The sequence below is a fragment of the Gymnoscopelus microlampas genome, assembly GCF_963454915.1.
Source record: "Gymnoscopelus microlampas genome assembly, chromosome: 5".
Taxonomy (NCBI): Eukaryota; Metazoa; Chordata; class Actinopteri; order Myctophiformes; family Myctophidae; genus Gymnoscopelus; species Gymnoscopelus microlampas.
Genome location: NC_139942.1, coordinates 17,216,967 through 17,238,948, shown reverse-complemented (window position 1 = coordinate 17,238,948; position 21,982 = coordinate 17,216,967). Strand labels below are relative to the sequence as shown.

Here is a 21,982-nt window from a genome sequence, read left to right as displayed (position 1 = left end):
GCAGATGTTATTACATCAGACCATTTCTTAAGACCATGCTATGTTCATTTGAGATCCTAGATGTTTTTTTCTGCACATCATTTTGACAATTACATTGCCACAATGCATATATATATATATATATATATATATATATATATATATTTTTTTTTTTGGGGGGGAGCAAGAGATGGGGAGAGACATGCAGCAAAGATCGTCAGGACCGGAACTCGAACAAGCCAAGCGCTGTCAGGCTACATTAGAGGATTAGAGCCTAAGTGTCTGGACCTTAGTGGTCCGGGCCACAATAATTATTAATGTGATTGGAGGGGTAATTTAACCATCCTGTGAAATGCATAGCAAACTACAGCATGCAACTGCTAAACCATGAGTAAGAAAGGGAGTTAAAAAACAAAGTATCTACATTTTCTCAATATTGATTAAAATGTGATCAACAATGAAGGCTATTATCCAATCATTATGAAATAATAACCTATAACCATAATAGCTAGCTATTTCCCTATTATGATCTATTGCTGTTCACAAAAAGTGGGGGGAACGGCGAGAAACGGCAAAGAGCCTGAGGGCCAGATAAAAGACTGCCAAACAGTAGAAGACTACATTACCCGTCGTGCATTTCACCTAGTAGGGTGCCATTTACGATTCATTTTAGCACATTCTTCATTTTGAATCATGAAGTATTATTCTGCCCTCATCTCGGTATATTTTCACAGAAGGCAGTAGGAGTATTATAGAAAACATTGCATATATTTAGTGCATTTATTAGGGGGGGTGGGTTGTTGCTTCCATTTACATAGACGCTTTCGGAGACAAACGCAGAAACGGCCAATGAGGCAAACGCCTTGTTTTGGTCTCCGACATTTGTCGTAGAATGGTAACAAGGAGGAGCGGTTTTTACACACATATTAAGGAAATAACCATTTCTCGGTTAATATTAGCCAAATAGAAACGTTAGCGGATTGCCCGGGTTATGCAAGCAAGCTGTCGCGAATGGGTAAAAGTGAAAACAATGAGGTTTCCATGTTGATTTGTTGGGTCGCAGTTCTAGTCGTGTGTCAACATTCTCCTCTAAGGGGGGGCCCGTCCGCCCCAGTTCTAGTCGTGTGTCAACATTCTCCTCTGAGGGGGGCCCGTCCGCCCCAGCTCTTCTTCACACATAGGGGTCCTTGAGGTGGAGAGTGAATACATGCAACGTTCACTGGCGATCTGGGAGTCGGGACCAGTGGTGGAAAGTAACTAAGTACATTACTCAAGTACTGTACTCAAGTACAATGTTGTTGTACTTTTACTTTACTAAAGCATGTCCAATGTTCAATACTTTATAATTCTACTCCACCACATCTCAGAGGAAAATATTGCACTTTTTTTTACTCCACTACAATTATTTTAGAACCTTAGTTACTAGTTACTTTGTAGATTTGGATTATTATTACAAAACATGCATTAACCTCTTTAGACTTCGGCTATATGAAAATAGCAGATCTACAAGCTCACAGCGCGTTGGTTCGTGCACTTTGGGCTGGGGAAAAAGGAAATGTTTATGTTAATAAAACATCCCTAGAATTTTAAAGTGTTGAACTGCATGCATCATTCAATGTCTCTGCTGTGGATCCAGTGTCACCCATGTATTCATTACAGCGTTATTGTGCATACATGATTGTGCAGTTAAAGATGAAGAATTTATATTTTATTTTGTTTAAATAAGTAGCTCATAATATTCCCATAGTAATCATTGCTCATTGTTTGCTCAGTGACAGGGGTCTCCCCATCTCTCCACCCATGTCAAAATATCCCAAGGATTGAATCCTATTGGATTATGAAAATGCTATGAGAATCCTATAGGACTCTTTAGTAAACAGAATACATTTTCAGGTCAGGATATGAATTTTATTCAATCAGGGGAGAGATTGAAAGCTGACAAAATTGGAATTGGAACACTATAAAAATGTAACTTGGGGAATGGGTTCTCCTGATTGGGTGAAATTGGTGTCCCACCCAACATTCGCTTAAAGGGGAATAACACTCATTTTCAACATTGAACTATGTCTTCAATACACCTTAGAGCTGTTGTATGGAAATAAGAACCCCCCCCCCCCCTTCTATGTTGCCTAGAACTGGATAATTGATTGAGGTCATGTGATCAGTGACATACGCAAGGTGTACTTTTGGCTGAGGGGGCGTAGCCAAAAGTAGACCTGGAGAAACGGGGAGTACAGCAATGATTACTAATGGAATATAGAGCTTTAACTTTTTTGACAACAAACCTTTTTAACCAAAAAAAAAAAGTCGGCACAACAACGTCTAAAAAATATATATTTGTCACTATATCATTGTCAGCAACTCTTATATTACTCTTATACCCTTGTTTTTCAGGACCAGTTGATGACAGGACACCAGCCGCAGCAATGAAGAGAAAAGCCAACCATCAACCTCCGAAACGGAGGAGCAAGGTCAGCGCCGGCAGAGAAACCACCTCGAAAAAAAAGGACACAGGGCCGCCATCGTCGTCGTCCGATAACCCCAAATCCGAGACCGTCGTCCGCGACGAGTCCGCGAATCCCGACCGGCGCCGGCTGACCATGTCACAGCACGGCCACAAGCTCCTCGAGTTCCTGAACGAGGACCGGATCCGGCAGAAGAGGTTCTGCGACGTGTCCGTGTCCGTCGGCGGGAGGCTCCACGGCGCCCACAAGGTGGTGCTGGCCCACGGGAGCAGCTACTTCCACGCCGAGCTGTCCAAGAACCCCGCCGCGGAGCGCGTGACCCTCGACCACGTGGACGAGTCGGTGTTCCGGCGCCTGCTGGGCCTGCTGTACGGCGCGGAGTGCGTCGTGGCGCCGGCGGAACTCCCGGCTCTGGCGGAGGCGGCTCGCTTCCTGGACATGATGGACGTGCTGGCGCTGTTGCTGGGCGGAGGAGACGGGGGCGGAGACGGGGGCGGAGACGGGGGCGGAGCCCGCCCGGTGACTCTGAATACTCAGGAGCAGGCTGAGACAAGTGGGGCTCCTGAGGTGGAGATGACCCCAAACACCACCACCGTCACGACTACCACACAAGAACCGCCACCCGTAGCCATGGCAGCGGTAAACACGGAGGTCCCAAGTCCGTCGCCGGGCGTTCAGTGCTCCCTGTGCGGCCGCCGGTTCTCCTCCAAAAAGTTGCTCCAAAACCACGTGGCCAAGAGTCACGGCGGCACACAGCCGCCGGAGCCGGGGAGAAGGAACGAGGGGGCGAGTCGGCGCACGGCCACGACGACGCAAAGGAGGTCGGCGCGCCAGAGGAGAGCCCCCGCCAAGTACAAAAGAGACGACACGGAGTACCCCGCCCACGGTGACGCAGAGAAGCCGACCACCCCGTCACCCAGAGAGGAAGAGGACGAGGAGGAAGAGGAGGAGGAAGCAGGAAGAACGGCGGGCGTCCGAAAGCCCAAGGCCAAACCGGACGCGACGGAGACGGCCGACCCAGCCCTGAGAGACGATGAGGAGGAGGAGGAGGCAGAGCGGGATGTGAATGAGGACGAGATGGACGGCCAACAGAAAAGTAGGGCTGTCACGATCAGGAAGTCTTAGTTGACGATTCATTGTCATTGAAATGGCCGTTTAGGCTTTGTAAACGAAAAATGCACAGGGCGACTAACTTAAAAATAAATATACAAAGAAATGACCGCTACGTATAATACCTAAATAAAATAATCACCTAGGCTATTTGAAAATAGCAGATCTACGAGCTCACAACGCGTCGCATCGCGGCGCGTTGTGAGCTTGTAGATCTGCTATTTTCAAACATTTAGTACATTTTGATACCAATATTTTGTACTTTCACTCAAGTACATTTTTAATTCCGGACTTTTACTTGCAACAGAGTACTTCTCCATTGCAGTATTGATACTATTACTTAAGTAGAAACATTTGAGTACTTTTTTCCACCACTGAGAATAAGTTATACAGATGAATGGAGACGAGTCTGGCGACGATGATGCAAAAAATAATTGTGATCATGTGATTATTATGTTCTAATTGTGACAGGCCTACATAAAGGCACCCTGGCAGGGGCAGAGCAGAGCGGATGTGAGCAGCAGGATGTGCATGAGGCGGAGGCCAGCGGTCCGGCGGCTGCAGAGAGCTCCGGTCAGGCTTCAGGTTACCCAGAAGGCCTGGCTCCACTCATCATCCAAACGTCCAGCAAGAAGACCCTGAAGTGCCCCAAATGTGACAAGACCTTTGACCGTGCAGGTGGGCACCGCACTGCTGTCTCCCCATGTCCAACCAGCTCTTTAACCCATTAAGACCTGAGGCCGAGTCTAAAAATGTTTTCTAAATCCTAATATTCTTTTGGGAAAAAAAAGAAAATAATTTAAAAAAAAATATGTATATATATATATTATATTTTTATAAAAAGAAAAGCTTGTATATCTGCTATTTTTGAATAGCCAAATAAATCTAAAATGACACGGATGCATTCCCAGTCTTAATGCGTTAATAAACACAAAATACATTTCAAGTCGGGATACTAATTTTATCAAATCAGGAGAGAGAGAGCCTCACAGAGATCATTTATCAGCTATGCTTACTATCAGAATATAGAGCTATTTAACACACACAAAATATCTACACCCTCCTTTAATACTAAATTTGATGTTTTTTTATACAGTGTTGTGTAGTATAGTCTATTGATTGTTTATTGATGATGATGAGGTTGATTATTTTCATGCTTAATTAGTTTAGCTACACACGGTGATTGCAAAACTATACCTGTATGTATGCACACTGCCTGTGTGCATACAGGATGTCCACCAGAGGATGCTAAGAATCTCCTCCAAGAACATAATATGTAGCCCCACTGTTAGGCTCTATGCACAGCAACCATATTGGAAGGAAATTGGGCCTCTTCCTTACTTCCTTCACAGGTGTTACCAATGATACTAATGAAGGCTCTGTTCCATTGTGTGTAGCACAGTGGTTCTCAAACTTCAATAACTATGAGAGTGTACAAATGGAACCAAATGTTGTACACTCTCAGTTACACCCGTAAGGGGCCATGAGGGTCCCTGAACCACACTTTGAGACCCACTGGTGTAGCAGAGTATTTCCAGTGAGCCAACATGCACAATATCAGCACGGTGACTCTGTTTGACAAGAATGGAACAGAGCCTTCATTAGTATCATTGGTAACACCTGTGAAGGAAGTAAGAAGAGGCCCAATTTCTTTTGAATATGGCTGCTGCGCATACGGCAGCACCTTACTCTTCACAGAGAAGGAGAGGCCGATGGTGCATTGGTTCTCAAACCTTTTAATTTCAAGGACTCTCATAACCACCTGAGTTATTTGGGTGAAACAGAAGGGTTCCCTCAAGCAACCCTAAGGGTCCCTGGACCCCACTTTGAGAACCACTCGTTTAGTGCATTTGATTGTATATATCAGTCATTGTGTGACTGGATGATTCTTATTGCAACTCTGAACTGACAATCAGAGCACCAAATATGCCACAATATTCAACCAGGGACAGAAAAGTTTCCATTCAGCATAATAAGATTCCAATATTTAAGATTCAGGACTTTTTATTGTTATATCTTATAGTAAATGTTTTATTTTAAAAACAATGATTTTATGCATGTTATTTGTGCGTGAACACCATTGTACAACGAAGCATAAAATAGGGCATACGTGGTTAATCAGATAATTATTTTTTCTTTTGTGTTGATTTTGTTGATATATATAAAACAATATATCGTTGCTGTCCGGCAAAAAACAGCTAACTCCATTTTTCAGCTTTTGCATTTTTCCCCCCATAAATCAGTGCTATTGAACACCCTTCACGTCTGTGTGTTGATTAAAAAAATATTGAAACAATGGAAAGTATTATTTTTGTTTTGTTTTTGTCATTTCCTGGACATTTTGGAGTTAGCTGGTTTCTGCCGGACAGCAGAGATATATAATAAATACAACTCTCCCTAAAAACTGCACTTCTCAATTTCCGATTAATTCAAATAATAATTGATAGAATAATTGCTTAGAAGATAATAGTCAATGGAATCGACTAACGATACATTTGTGTGTGTGTGTGCGTGACTGCATGCTTGCGTGTGTGAACAGGGAAGTATGAAAGTCACACCCGCGTGCACACGGGCGAGAAGCCCTTCCAGTGTGACGTGTGTCTCCAGCGCTACTCCACCAAGTCCAACCTGACGGTGCACAAAAAGAAGCACGCCGGCGATGTCCCCTTCCAGAAGAAGGAGCACAAGTGTCCCTTCTGCAACAAGCTCCACGCCAGCAAGAAAACCCTGGCCAAGCATGTCCGCAGGTCAGGCGTCTCTCAAATGTCCTCGCAGTCCCTGTTCTGTACAACACCGGGCCGGGTTCCAGTGGGTCCCTAGCTAAATGATTGATAGTCAGGACCCAAATGGCCCCGTACGGGTCTGTAACTCTGAGAGAGTACAAATGGAACCAAATGGATCCTTATGGGTCTGTAACTCTGTTGGGGATATTGGGGATTGAGTCCCAGAGATATACATGGTATCAAATGTTGTGAAGTGGACCGTCTTAGCGGATGGAAGGAGTACAGAGGCACTTGTAGGGTGTAACCCGAAGGTGTATTTATTCACAAAACATGACAAAACATTTAGGAGAAACACTCAAGCATGGTGGGGTCTAGCGTCTCACCCTCAGCTCTCCTCAAGTGAAATGGCAGCAGCCTTTTATAGCCAGCTGAAGCTAAAACACACAAGTATTACTCTCATCAACTACCCAGGTTATTCAATAATTCCTTCTTCACACTACAACATAATTTCAATCACACCAGCAAATCATAACCCCCCCCAGCTATCCTGATATGGTCCAGCCCAATCATGCTGAAACACACAGGCAATTGTTAGGTATTCAATCCAACCTTAACAATAAATTGCACCTATTACACACATTACACCTGCCCATCATGGTTGTCAAACACTTTGTCTCCCCAGGTGGAACTCTTTAGCTGAGTGGCCATCTCAGCCAAACAGGAAACAAATCAATGTATTAAACAATAAAATAAGGACTGTGCAAAATCCGCTGTGCAAATTACTAAAGTGCCAATATGCTGTGCAACTAAATCAACTCTGGGTTATCATATATGTGCAACATTTGTAACAGAGGACCTCTCTGTTACAAATGTCCAGGGGGTCCGTAGACCAGCTAATGCATGTCAAACCTGGGTGTCCTTGTTGAAATGAATGTTTAGCGTTTAATTTAACGTCGGTCATTACCTCTCAAAATGTCATTGTCATGTGTTCATTTTGTCCAGGTTCCATCCAGACCACATCCAGGAGTTTCTTACCATGAGGAAAAAGAAGAGTGAAGGCTGGAAATGTGCCGTAAGACTGGTTTCAATCAAGACATGTGTACAGTGTAGTTGGTTTCATTCATTATTAATATTTTATTGATTTGACGGGGGGAATAAATGTCTCAATGCTCTTTTGTCACCGGTGATAAGACTTTGTTTTACACGTTAACCCTGGCCTCCCTGTTTTTAAGTGACAAAAAAATAGTAAAAATACCTGATCCACCGTGTCACGATGCGACATGTTATTATGAGGCTATTTTGAGGCTATTTTCACTATTTGCCTATATACTAAGTACTATATACTGTGGGGCTTAATTGGTTCATTCCCTTTCTCCCTGTTCTCCTGTTAATCTTCTCTTCCCAGATATGTCTTAAGACCTTCACACGCAGGCCTCATCTGGAGGAACACATGATTCTGCACAGCCAAGACCGGCCCTTCAAATGCACCTTCTGCGACGAATACTTCAAGTCCAGGTTTGCCAGGCTGAAGCACCAAGAAAAGTACCATTTAGGTGAGTCCGAGATATTTATGTTGTCTGTTCTGTCAGGTTTCATTTGGATGGTGACTATTAACCCATTATACCGGGAACGCATCTGTGTCATTTTAAGATTTCTTTAAACAAGCTCATACCTCATATGAGCTTGTAGATCTTCTATTTTGGAGGAAACAAATCGTGAAAATGTGTGCAAAACTTTGAATATATATATATTTTTAAAGCGATTTTTTAAAACTCAAATCTTTGTTTCTGGGGGGGGGTCCCTGGAACATCATATTTTGAGATGGGGAAATACATATCATTTTGGGCACCTTTGACATGAAAAAGTTTGGGAACCACTGATTATAGCAAGTTACCGATTAAAAAAAACGCCTTCTAAATCCGAAGGCGTTTTTAAAATCGGCCTCAGGTCTAAATGGGTTAACCCATTAAAAATGTGATTTTAGCTATATATATATACAGTAAAGCACAAGTTTTTCAGAAAACTCTTAGGATTTAGAGCAGTGGTTTACAACAGTGGTACTCAACAATAGCAGATCTACAAGCTCACAGTGCGGCACTTCGTGCCACGCTGTGAGCTTGTACATCTGCTATTTTTGAAAATTTTTGAAACATCTTGAAAGAGTTTGGATTTCTTGGAATAATGTTGAATTTTCTAGCACAAATCTTCTCTTCTGGGGGTCCCTGGCACAAACATTTTCAGATGGGGGGTCCGCAGCCAAACACATTGTGGGGGTCCTTGGCACGAAAACGTTTGAAAAGTGACATAGAAGGCATTTGTAAAACCGGCCTCAGGTCTTCATGGGTTTTGCATCAGATTTTGAAATAAAATGAAAAGGTTGAAAAAGGTTGAAAATCGCTGATTTAATCAACAACCACATTGTTGGTATTGGATGTTTGCTTGAGGACTTTGACCGTGGCTCTGTGGGCTCATTTCCAGGTCCGTTCCCCTGTGAGATCTGTGGCCGGCAGTTCAATGACACGGGCAACAGAAAGAGGCATATTGAGTGCACACACGGAGGCAAAAGAAAATGGACCTGCTTCATTTGTGGGAAATCTGTAAGGGAAAGGTAAGTGTGTGAATCCCTCGTCCCACAATCCTCAGCATAAGCTCGCCATATGTAACCACAGCTTCATCCATTTTCCCCCATCTTCATTTAAATTGCACCATTTTCTGTCTAAGCTGTGGACAGTTCAGAAACCTGCCTACCGGGTGACATCATTGCTAGACAGGTTTGGTCATTTCAAATTAGATTTTTTTTTTATTAATGCAAGAAAAATGGCTTCTATTTACGTATGCTAACTCTCCAAGAAGAGAAATCCTGTAGTTTCTATTAGATTGAAATCCCCATTGATGTAGAAGGCAGGTTTCTGAACTGTCCACAGCCCACCAATGAGACGCAGTGAGTAGATGGAAAGTGGGCCATCTTATAATGAGAATTAGTGAGGACCAATTATATGAAGATTAGGTTGAAAATGGGTGAAGTTCTACTTTGAACCCTATACTTAGTTCACCTCCTTACTAGGTCTGCTAGTACTTCCCTCTATACCAGGGGTCTTCAACGTTTTCAGCCCAAGGACCCCCTAGCTGAGAGAGAGATGAAACAGGGACCCATTCTATATTGTATACAATTGTGTTTTAGATTACACTTGTTTTGTTTACTTGGTCTGCCCTTTTTTCCCTCTACACCTATACCTCTTAGCCAAAAATAGCCGATCTACAAGGGAGCTTGTAGATCGGCTATTTTTGGCTAAAGTTCTCCCCAGAATAAGGGATGCTAGGGTTGAAGTGGTTAAGGTAAAAAAATAAATCTTATCACACAAAGATTTGGCGGACCCCCTGTAGTAACTCTGAGGACCCCTTAGGGGTCCCGGACCCCCTGTTGAAGACCCCTGCTCTATACCAATTTTCTTCGCTGAAAACAAGCTCGCAATGTGTTCCTTGCGACACGTTGTGAGCTTGTTGATAGGCTATTTCAGCAGTATGTTCGCCCCCAGAATAGGGGCGCTAGGGTTCATGTGGTTAATGCAAGTGACAAAAAAGGAAGAAAACAACATAGTGTCTTAGTAAGGTGTTGTGCTTCAGTGCACCTTGAAATAGACTGTACAAGTCTCTGGAACTCTACTGGAGGAATGAAACACAATTCTAACTAAAGATATTTTCTCAAATATGTCCGTGCCACCGGACCCCCTCACTGTCGGGGTCAAGCATTCAGGCCTTTACCGTTCTTCACTCACCCACTTGTGGAGAATATGGTGACTTTTTCCTACATCACTGTTAGACCAGTGGTTTTTGCAACACTGATCTCTCAAATCCATTTGTCTTTGTAATGAGGGGGTTATGCAATGCAACCTACTATAATATCCCTCATACATATAGACTACTGTATGTAGTTCCAATAATACTCTTTCATAGACACTTTTCCTCTTACCATCTTCTTGATTCAAAATTGATAGGCTGATAGGAATGTAAATGCTAAATCATATCATGCAGTACTCCTGTATGGAAGCAGATGCATTCGTCAATGTTTTTGCATTCATTTATTCAGATTTTTCCTTTACTTGGTCACCAGTGTGTAGATTTTATGTTTAGGTTTTTGTCCTACTAAGACCTAATCTAGTCTAGTTAATGACAGTTTAAGCTGCAAACTACAATGCCTAAGCATGAGTTGCAGTGAAAGGGCTTCAATATCCATTTTCATCTTTTTTTCTCCCCCCATAGGACAACACTGAGGGAGCACTTGCGGATACACAGTGGAGAGAAGCCACATCTCTGCAGTATTTGTGGACAGAGCTTTCGCCATGGCAGCTCCTATAGGTGGGTGTAAAATTGTGATTGCCTGAGCACTGAGCTCACTGAGACCTTTATTGATTCTGATCGTCCGATAAAATATTTGATCGGTCAATCTAATGTTGTCGTTATGAATATCAGTCTTTTAATCATCCAGTAAACGCCCTTTCTCTTTCCGTTCTGACTAGGCTCCACCTACGAGTCCACCACGATGACAAGCGCTACGAGTGTGACGAGTGTGGGAAAACCTTCATACGCCACGATCACCTGACCAAACACCAGAAAATACACTCTGGTAACAACTTTGTTGTTGCATAATAATAGGCTCTATGCACAGCAAGCCATATTATCACTTCCTTCACAGGTGTTGCCAATGATACTAATGAAGGCTCTGTTCCGTTTTGTGTAGCACAGTGGTTCTCAGATATTTCAATTTCCACGATCCCCATAACTCTGAGAGTGTACATTGGTTCCATTTGTACACTCTCAGAGTTACACACCCGCAAGGGGCCATTTGGAAACCCCTTAAGGAACCATGAGGGTCCCTGGACACACATTTTAGACCCGCTGGTGTAGCAGAGTGTTTCCAGTGAGCCAACATGCACAATATCAGCACCCTGACTCTGTTTGACCAGAATGGAACAGAGCCTTCATTAGTATCATTGGTGACACCTGTGAATGTCTTCACAATATGGCTGCTGTGCATAGAGCCTATTATACTGAGGAGGAACCCTATGGGTGAAACGGGTCATGTTTCATCAGATGTGATGTGTTTTATGTGTGCAGGGGAGAAGGCACACCAGTGTGAGGAGTGTGGAAAGTGCTTCAGGCGCCACGACCATCTGACCGTGCACTACAAAAGTGTTCACCTGGGAGAGAAAGTGTGGCAGAAGTATGTTTTTCAGATAGGCCAAGGCTTTATCTACCATTTATTAAATAAATATCCCTCTTCTCAGTGGTTCTCGACCGTTTTAATTTCAAGGACCCCCAGCTTGACATGCATTAGGCCACGGAACCCCATTTAATATGATTTTTTTTTTTAATCTTTGAAGGGACCCCTGTTTACACTGAAAAATCCTTGATTTAACTCTGAGAGTGTACGAATGGAACCAAATGGACTCGTGAGGGTCCATTTGTTTCCATTCGCACACTCTCAAAGTTACAGACGCGTTAGAGTCCACTTGGGGTCGATTTATCCGAGCTTGTAGATCTGCTATTTTGGAATAGCCAACATATAAATGGTTAAAGTGGTTAAACTGATTGTGATGCTATATTAACTACTTTTGCTGGGGACCCCCTGGAATGCCCTCAAGGACCCCTGGGGGGAGAACCACTGCCTTATCTTCTACTATGCACCAACAATCTGATTTGATATCTATAAGCATTACATGTACTGTATTATTTACCCCATACATGTCAACAGTTGGCTCTGTAATTTGGCTGGGAATTTGAGCAAATGTTACCTCTCTGTGTGTCCGCAGGTATAAAACGGCTGTCCATCAGTGCGAGGTTTGCAAGAAAGAATTCAAAGGAAAGTCCAGTTTGGAAATGCACTTCAGGACCCACTCTGGTAAACAAATACACCATTAAAGAGTTCCATTGACTTGTGTAGAGGTATTATTGTTGCTGCCGGGTAGAAAGCCTTGTAATCTCCATATTTCAACTTTTTATGTTTTTTTTTCTGTAAATGAATGCCCAACATCGTCGTACAAGTTTTATAAATATTGAACCAATGAAAAGTATTAAGAAGAGCTTCTCACTAAATAATGATTTCCTATTTGATTATAAATTATATTGGAACACAAATTCTTTTGATATTTCCTGAAAAGTAAAGTTTTGGACAAAGTTTCTACCCGACTGCAACAATATTTAATTTGAAATTGCTGTAGACATCATTCAGCCACTAGATGTCACAATATACATACATACAGTACTTACATACATAAATACACATGTAATAGACCGGTGGGATTTCTGAAATATGTGATTGTTAGAGGCATTTGGGGGTAAAAGTCGGGAACCAGGCCATTTTACATAATTCAAGGGTGCTGAATCAGAAAAACACGGTTCCCAAGCAAAATTCTTAGTGCTTAACCTCCTAATTTGCATATCAAAATGGCTGCCGATTTTGAAGTATTTCTTAAACAACTCTATAACAAAGCAAGCAAATCTGACAAATAAAGTGTATATATTTATGTTCTGAGGGTCATACAATGTGTGGAAGATATTTGTAATGTAATAAATGTAAATAAATATGCAAATTAGAGGCCACCATTACATAAAATGATGTACCGTAGTACTCAAACGGTGCAAAAGGTGCATCCCCCTTATTTTGTTCCTAATTATCTGTATTTTTGCCATCCTTAGGACATCTAAAATACATACTTTTTCCCCATGCTAAATGTTTAGTTTTTGACCTTCTAATCTGCATATTTGAATGGCTGCCAAATTGGCAAATTCGCACCTTTATCTTCAATAACTCTGTGGCCAGGCAAGCAAAATTGACAAATGAAGTGTCTATATACATTTTCTACAATGTGAGTAAAGAATTTGTAAGTAATATAATATGATAATATAATATAATATAATAATCAGCCTACTCCGAAATATGCAAAATAGCGGCCCCCATAACAGATAACGGTTTAGTACTCTAAAGATACTGTATTGGCCATTGTTGAACGAAAGTCTAGACACTAGACCACATTCATACAAGGAGGTTGATCATCACTCCGTTGCTGACATGCACACATGGCTGTGCATCGTAACCCAGATTTCCGGCATTTGCAACGACGTGTTGTGCATTGCTTATGGCATGCACATGAAATCATTTCTATAGGCTATACTAGCATGGAACAGGTTGGACTAGGCTAGAGTAGGTTGTACTAGACTCTAATACTCTCTATTAGGCTTTACTAGTCCCTTGTCAGCCCTGTAGATACTCAGACCATAGGGACTAACCACTGTGTACACAGGCCATAGCTTGTGTGTGCACGAGCAATAGTTTTGCATGAACCTTTGTAGACCATAGTACAGATCTGCCTTGTACAGCCTAATATAGCCTAGTACAGCCTAGCAAAGCCTACTAGAGATTAAAAAATCACACCCTGTGTGAAGGTAGCGGCGCCTTTGATACATTTTGTCATTGATATGTGTTTATAATGTGTTTATAGCCATGTGTCGCGTGAAGCTTGACCAATCACTTTGTTGACGCACCTGACCAATCAGAACGTTGACGCACACGGACAAAGTCAGGTATAGAGCGGCTAGAGCCGCTAAAAAGCCTATTAGAGACCAGTAGAGTCTAGTACTGTACAGCCTAGTACATCCAAGACTAGTCCAGCCTTTTGGGAGAACAGACTAGGGGAGGGTGGTATAGGCTATACTAGCATGGAACAGGCCGGACTAGGCTAGACTAGGTTGTAATAGGCTGTACTAGACTCTAATAGGCTCTATTAGGCTGTACTAGGCTCTTGTCCGCCCTGTAGATCCTCAACCCATAGGGACTAACCACTGTGTACACGGGCAATAGCTTGTGTGTGCACAATAAATAGTTTTGCATGAACATATGTAGGCCAAAGTAAAGTACTGCCTTCTATAGCCTAATAGAGCCCAGTAAAGCCTAGCAACGGCTGCTAGAGCTGAAAGCAGACCATTAGAGCCCAGCAGAGACTAGTACAGTAAAACCTAGTACACCCAGGTCTAGCCTAGTCCAGCCTGGTGGGAGAACATAATAGGGGAGGGGGTACCAGGCTATGCTAGGACTGATAAGGCTGGACTAGGATAGATGAGGCTGTACTAGGCTGTACTAGACTCTAATAGGCTATATTAGGCTGTACTATGCTCTTGTCAGCCCTGTAGATCCTCAACCCATAGGGACTAACCACTGTGTGCACGAGCAATAGTTTTGCATGAACCTTTGTAGACCATAGTACAGATCTGCCTTGCACAGCCTAATAGAGCCTAGTACAGCCTAGCACAGCCTACTAGAGCTTAAAACAGCCTATTATAGACCAGTAGAGTCTAGTATAGTACAACCTACAGTAGTACACCCATGACTAGTCCAGCCTTTTGGGAGAACAGAATAGGGGAGGGGGTACAAGGCTATGCTAGGACTGATAAGGCTGGACTAGGATAGATTAGGATGTACTAGACTATACTAGGCTCTATTAGGCTGTGCTAGGCTCTTGTCAGCCCTGTAGATACTCAGACCATTGGGACTAACCACTGTGAACACGGGCAATAGCTTGTGTGTGCACGATCAATAGTTTTGCATGAACCTTTGTAGACCATAGTACAGATCTGCCTTGTACAGCCTAATATAGCATTGTACAGACCAGCACAGCCTACTGGAATTTAAAACAGTCTATTAGAGACCAGTAGAGACTACAACATCAAAGCCTAGTACACCCAGGTCTAGCCTAGTCCAGCCTTTTGATGGAACAGACTAGGGGACGGCGATATAGGCTATACTAGCATGGAACAGACTGGACTAGTTAAGACTAGGTTGTACTAGGCTCTATTAGGTTGAACTAGGCTGTGCTAGTCCCTTGTCAGCCCTGTAGATACTCAGACCATTGGGATTAACCACTGTGTACACGGGCAATAGTTTGTGTGTGCACCACCAATAGTTTTGCATGAACATGTGTAGGCCAAAGTAAAGTACTGCCTTCTATAGCCTAATAAAGCCAAGTACAGCTTAGCAAAGCCTGCTAGAGCTGAAAACAGACTATTAGAGCCCAGCAGAGTCTAGTACAGTAAAGCCTAGTACACCCAGGTCTAGCCTAGTCCTAGGACTAGGCAGTAATAGGCTGGACTAGGCTGTACTAGGCAGGGCCCATCGGGGGTGGGGGGGGGACACAAGCCTGTATGGCAATCAACTGAAAAGTTAGGCTACATAGCTTAAACAATTTCAGCCTTTCCCTGTTGGCCGTCTAAGCGCATCTAGGAAGTTTCATAGGTTTTCGATGCTGGGAATTGGAGTTATGGCTGTTTAAAGCCCAGCCAATAGGAACACAGAGGGGCGGGGCTTAATACATTTCAGCTAGTCCCTGTTGGCCGTCTAAGTGTACCTATAGCCATCCCCATCCCACTCTATATAGTTGTGTTGAAAGTAGTTTGTGTTCAGTTATCAGTACCAGTTCTGTGGCTCTAACTCATTCTGGGGGTGAGTTATACATGGGGGCAATTTATTTTTTGGTCATCAGGGGCCAAATGTACCAGGATTTTTCCATGATCTAAATATGTATTTTAGATGTCTTAAGGATGGTAAAAATACAGATAAGTAGAAATAAAATAAAATAAGGGGGATGCGGATGAATCACTTTAAGTATGAAACCGTTTTCTGTAATAGTGGCCTCTAATTTGCATATTTATTTACATTATTTACATTTATTTACATATATTACATTATAAATACCTTCCACACATTGTCTGACCCTCAGAATATAAATATATACACTTTATTTGTCAGATTTGATTGCTTTGTTATAGAGTTATTTAAGAAATACTTCAAAATCGGCAGCCATTTTGATATGCAAATTAGGAGGTTAAGCACTAAGAATTTTGCTTGGGAACCGTGTTTTTCTGATTCAGCACCCTTGAATTATGTAAAATGGCCTTGTTCCCAACTTTTACCCCCAAATGCCTCTAACCTCCTTATAGAAGGCCTTTTTTTCTGAAATCCCTCCTGTCTATAATGCAAAAAAGGAAGGGAATCCCAGCCGACCCCTATATTAGGGCTTTCACGACTAGAGATTTTTACTGGTCGACTAATTTGACCCAGTGGTAGTTGACTAGTCGATGTTTACCTATTAAAAGAAAATACAAATTATGCCTTTACTATTATTATTATCCTCCAGCCATTTTTATGCCGTTTTAAGGGAAGCGCTTCTGGCACAGCAGCACAGCAGCGTCTCCAAGGATCCTCAAAAGGGGGTTATTGCCCAATAATAGGCTATTATTGGCCATACCTCCTTTTGATAAAGAATAAAGACCCCCTTTTGATAAAAATAAAGACCCCCTTTTGATAAAGAATAAAGACCCCCTTTTGATAAAGAATAAAGACCCCCTTTTGATAAAAATAAAGACCCCCTTTTGATAAAAAATAAAGGCAGGAGGATAATAGTAATAGTAATGGCATTAAAACAATGCAATTTTTTTTAAATCAACTATTCTACTAGTACCAACAAGGTCGACTAGTGATTTTACTAGTCGACTAGTTGGTGAAAGCCCTAACCACTAGTCTAGATCCCACCAACATTAGTTTTACAACAGAGGGGTTTAGGCTGGCAGCACTGGAGGTTTATTCTGTTTGGTTCCTTTTTAAAAGGAGAGAAACCCTACAAATGTACCGAGTGCCAGCAGACGTTCCGCATCAAGAAGACCCTGACCAAACACATGGTCATTCACTCTGACGCCCGTCCCTTCAACTGCCCCCACTGCAGTGCCACCTTTAAAAGGTATGTATCTATAACCTTGATTTAACCAGGAGAGTCACATTGACGTTCGAGACCTCATTATGCAAGTGAGACCTGGCCGAGACGAGACCAAAGCAGCTTAAAAACAACAAAGCAAGGGACACGATTATAACAGAAATGTGCAACAAATACAGTATACAATACAATACATGAATAAGGAGATAAAATACAAATAAAAACATTGAACCTATTATTATTACTACAGTAGGACATTTTCCGCCTCTTAAACTCAGGTAATTAGATTAGGTGATCCAGTTTAAGTGTTGCCTGTAATTTGTTCCGCGACCATGGTCCTTGATAAAACAAACTCATCCTACCTGGCTCAGTTTTAACAGCAGGTCCCGTACAATGCAACTATTTGCTGCGAACGTAAATGATGAAAATAAAAAACGTTTGCCTTTATGTACACAGGCAGCTTACCTAGGATAGCCTTACAAATCGTCTCCGTCGGGTGGAAACCTCATATTTAAAAAAATAGCAAAAGTTGCAGATCTACAAGCTCCAAACGCGCCGCTTCGCGCCGCGTTTCGAGCTTGTAGATCTGCTACTTTTGTGTGACGCTGAAGTATGATCAATTAGGGTGTTAATTTACAAAAAAACACAAAAGAAATTAAGCCTGCGAAGAATGCAACACGGTTTACATCTTTATGTTTTAAAGGAAAGACAAGCTGAAGTACCACATGGACCACGTGCACAGTGCCAAGTTCACCGAGCAGCAGCCTCTCGGCGTGCTCGACGAGGACAAAATGGTGTCTCTGCCTTACGAGGAAACGTCAAAGGCGTACCGGGCAGAACCCAAGCCGGTCCTCCCCAGCGCGGCCGCCACGGCCAGCATCTGCGTGCCTGTCACCCTGGTGCCTGTGCAGATGGCAGGAGTCACAGCCGGGCAGGGTGACCTGAGCGGCCACAGGGTTTCCCTGTCCTCCTCCTCAAGGTTAGTATTATATATATTTTTTTAAATTATTATTATTTGTTTTTGACTTTTCGTTTTCAATTTCAGTTTAATCGTAATTAATGTTTTAATAAGTGGGTTTGGTAGTTTCTTATATTTTGTGTATATTTTGTGAAAAGGCTCAGTTTTAGATTAGTTTTTATTTAAAACATTTTTTTTATTGTAATATGGGGTTGTCAGGGGCAAGTAAAATTGTGAAAATAACAGATATGCATATTTGACTATTTTCGGGCTAGCAAAACAAAAATAATAAATGTTGGAAGATATCCACCATATCCAAGTCTTTTGCATGAAATATTAACAAAGACTAAAATTAAGGGCATCTTTTAGTTGGTTTTGTAAACACACAATACAGTTTAAGTTAGTTATCGTTTTAGTTTTTTTTTTCAGTTATCTAAAATATTTTGTCAATTCTAGTTATTGTTATTTAATTACTTTTAGTTATAACTATAATTAATAACCCTGGTCCTCCTCCCAAACCCCCAGTGTGCTGACCATGCAGGTCCAGGCCCAGCATCAGCAGCAGCATCAGCAGCAGACACCTAGCAGCTACCAGGCTGCAACAGACCTGGCCTTCCTGGAGAAGTACACCCTGACGCCCCAGCCCGCCAACATTGTCCACCCAGTCAGACCCGACCAGATGCTGGACCCCAGGGAGCCGTCCTACCTGGGGGCGTTGCTGGGTCTGGACCCCAGCTCCTCTGTGCAGAACATCTCCAACCCCGAACCCACTCACTGACATCCTCAGTCAAACCAAGTGGAGTGGAAACACATTGCATGTATCAGTAACGTGAACAAAAATAGCCTTTACTCCTAGTAATATGTTTTATTGTTTTATTTACCCAGGGTAGGTACTGTACTGTATGCCGAGCGTGAGTGCTCTTTTTCAGCAACGCCCTGCACATTCACACAGACATACACACACATTCAAACCTGGGAGTTGACCGGTACAACCACAGTCTTATACTGTTGGCAACTGAGCAGTTGGGGGTTCGGTGCCTTGCTCAATGGCCATTTACTTGCCCACCCCGATTTTAACTACAGGTCTGGGTGTTTGAACCAGGAATGTTTCAGTTACAATAAGCGTGCTCCTCTAACCTTTCGGCCAACGCTGCCACTCTTAGCTTTGTTTTGTGTGTACATGTTTTTGTGGGCTATAAAAGGATAAGAATAACATAACACAATGAAGGGACTTATAGGTTTATATATCGTTGCTGTGGGGCAGAAACCTCTTGGTTTTTTAGTGTTAGCCCATTTGAGATAAATGGGTTAAAAAGAAAAGATACAAGAATTCAGCTGCACTTTTCCATGTCTAAGGAACTGCATGAAAAAACTGCATTGAAACAAGGTGTTCAAGAATTTCATAGCAACTCTCATGAAGATGTATTGATGAGACTCCACCCTTCAAGTATGGCATAAGAGCAAAATGGCTTCTGAGTGAATACCATCAATACACAAACTCGAGAAAATCGTAAGTTATTGCAATGTAATGTAATTATAATGTAATACAATGTAAAAAAAAGAGGGGAGAAAAAAAAACACATTTTCGCTTTCAGGCTTTGTCAGGCCATGTATTAGTAGTACTGAAGTGAAAAGTTAAAGTTGACATTGGTTTAACTTTTTAATGATGGGGATTGTATACATATTAAATATTAAAATACATGACAAATTACACTTGTCATGTATTTAAAATACAGACAAATCTTATGGTTGAGGCCTTAAAGTGTAATGTAGAATTGTGTACTGTACAATATGTGTGACTCAAACAGGTTGTTGGTTTTGTACCTGTATGCATTGTCTGATTTTATATTAGAATGTTGACATGGACTGACAAAAGGTGATTTTATACCTTCATGAATTACATGTACTTTTTTTCATGTACAGTTTCATTCAATTGTAATTATTATGTATGTTGGTAACAAACCATTTTTTTTTTTACAAACATACAGTAAACAAACTTTAAAATGTTTGCAGTTTTATCTTAACAAGAGGTTCTGGCCGCGTAGCCCTCACACCTATGTCGCACCTTCAATCCGACCAATATGTCTGAGTCAAGTGTTTGGGGATTCGTCAGAGTACCCGTTGTAGCCCTCTGTGTCCCTTTTGTGCCCATATATGGAGATCTCTGTATCTGTCAACTGGATATCCGAAGTACTCGACGGCGGGCACCGCGCTCCCTTGAGTCCTTGCCGCTGCGCCCGCCGAGTTTGAGGTGGGTCGGTCCCATATATGCACATTACCATATATGGGCATACTGTAGCATTCGGATCTGTGGCTCTGGACAACCGGATTTCTGTATCTGTCAGTCCTTGTCCCTTTTATGCCCATATATGGAGATCGCTGATGTCATCAGTATATGTCCGGGCATATGCCCCCTTTTGTGCCCATATATGGAGCTGACTGATTTGTTTGTGCCTGATGATATGACGACACATTGAGGTTTAGACGACACACTCCATATTTGGGCGTAGCTGCATTGGGAACTCCTTATATGGTTATGGCTGGAGCGTGATGACGTGGCCCATCCTCCCATAAGCCAATTTGAATATGGGATATATTTTTTATCTTAATGGTTTGGACAAGAGGAGATGACAGAAAACTGGGACCCAGGTGCAGACTTCTGAGTACACATGCTGGCCTAGATCACAGGCACCATTAAAACCTGAATGCACTTGATTGTGCACCGAAGACGCACACCAGAAATAGCCAATCTAAAATCTACAAGGTTACATTTGTATAGGAAATAGGAAATATTCTGTAATCACGACCAAAATGAGAAATCAAGTGACAAAGATAAAAATGGTTCAGATTGTTTATTCAGATGGTGTTTATCTGTGCAGGTCTTCATTTGTGTTCCATTGATCATGGATCCAGACACCAGTGGTCTCTCCATTCAGCATAGTTTCTGAATAGAGAGATAGTGTTTTCAGACTGATCAAATGAAAATGTTTCCTTTTCAATTGAGAAAAGCTTCTAGTTATTTACACACATATGGGTAATTACATGTTGTACTGTTTGTGAAAACTGATTTTTTTTTACTTCACAGAGACATTTTTAGGATACTTTTGGTAGTTTGCGTTTTCCAACTACTGGATATAATACACTTCAAGGATAAAGAATGACTCGGGTGGAAATATTTAAAGAATAACATACTTACATTATCAATATTATATTGGGAACAACCTACAATACATGGAATAAGATGACAAAGTACAATAATTAATATCTGGATGTATTTATTACAAAAACATAATTTCCCTAGTATCATGTGACTGAATCACCAAGTAGTAAATACACAACCTGTAGAGTAAAACACATTTCACTGTAACCTTGATGTGAATAAACAGTAACAGCCTAAGTAGGACTGTAGTACTTTAGACCAGTCTCACATGCAGTTTTGGTCTTCAGATCAGAAGACTCGGGATGATTTTGTTTTTGCAAATTCCTCTAAAGTTGACTATAATCCCTCTCCCAATTTAGAGAGGTAGTCATTGTAAGTGCAATGATGTCTGCGCACAAGTTACCCATCTTGGGACAAATTGAACTTGACAGTAACAGTGTGGTTACTAATTATTTGCATTAAATGCAATGCATTAAAATGTTACTTAAAGAGGTGGTGCCATGGTTTTGCACTTTTTCTGTTTTTCATGTGTCTATGAGGTTGATAGAACTTCATTAAGGCCCCCGCTGGTGGTTTTATGGTGTTTCATGTCTTCTCTGACTATTTGGAGTTTTTTCCTGGAGGCTGAAACCTTGAGAGTCAAACGTGCCAATCCAAAAACAGGGGCATAGTGACATCATAGAGCCCCCAGAAAACATACCCTCCCCCTCATTATCATAACACAACAGGTGTGGGCATGAGGAGGAGGAGGGACTAGGACAGGTGGGTGGTGCTAAGGTGGTGGAGGAGGTGCTAAGGTGAGAACCAGGCATACTTAATGAACTGGA

General features: G+C 42.0%; 1 protein-coding gene across 4 annotated transcripts; it reads left to right on the top strand.

Moving 5' to 3' along the window:
* Nucleotides 1–854: 854 nt before the first annotated feature.
* zbtb41 (zinc finger and BTB domain containing 41) lies at nt 855–20,147 on the top strand. 4 transcript variants are annotated; one of them, XM_084058414.1, is made up of 14 exons: nt 855–1,232; nt 2,374–3,540; nt 4,038–4,232; nt 6,094–6,301; nt 7,280–7,349; nt 7,683–7,830; nt 8,756–8,885; nt 10,538–10,633; nt 10,795–10,901; nt 11,393–11,498; nt 12,088–12,176; nt 16,935–17,064; nt 17,741–18,016; nt 18,521–20,147. In XM_084058414.1, exons 1-14 carry the CDS (start codon nt 1,187–1,189, stop codon nt 18,771–18,773), a joined length of 3,021 nt encoding a protein of 1,006 aa, XP_083914540.1. In that variant the 5' UTR covers nt 855–1,186; the 3' UTR covers nt 18,774–20,147. The 4 variants fall into 4 exon arrangements, with proteins under 4 accessions (XP_083914540.1, XP_083914539.1, XP_083914541.1 ...); XM_084058413.1 differs by having other exon boundaries at nt 4,026–4,232; XM_084058415.1 differs by having other exon boundaries at nt 855–1,253; nt 4,026–4,232.
* Nucleotides 20,148–21,982: the final 1,835 nt, after the last annotated feature.

Bases quoted from the DNA above. Each gene is read 5' to 3' on its own strand.
- zbtb41 (XM_084058413.1), top strand. From the start codon at position 1,187: ATGCAACGTTCACTGGCGATCTGGGAGTCGGGACCAGTGGTGGAAA. The intron at 3,541-4,025 runs GTAGGGCTGTCA...TAATTGTGACAG, and splicing joins GATGGACGGCCAACAGAAAA to GCCTACATAAAGGCACCCTG. The intron at 17,065-17,740 runs GTATGTATCTAT...TATGTTTTAAAG, and splicing joins TGCAGTGCCACCTTTAAAAG to GAAAGACAAGCTGAAGTACC.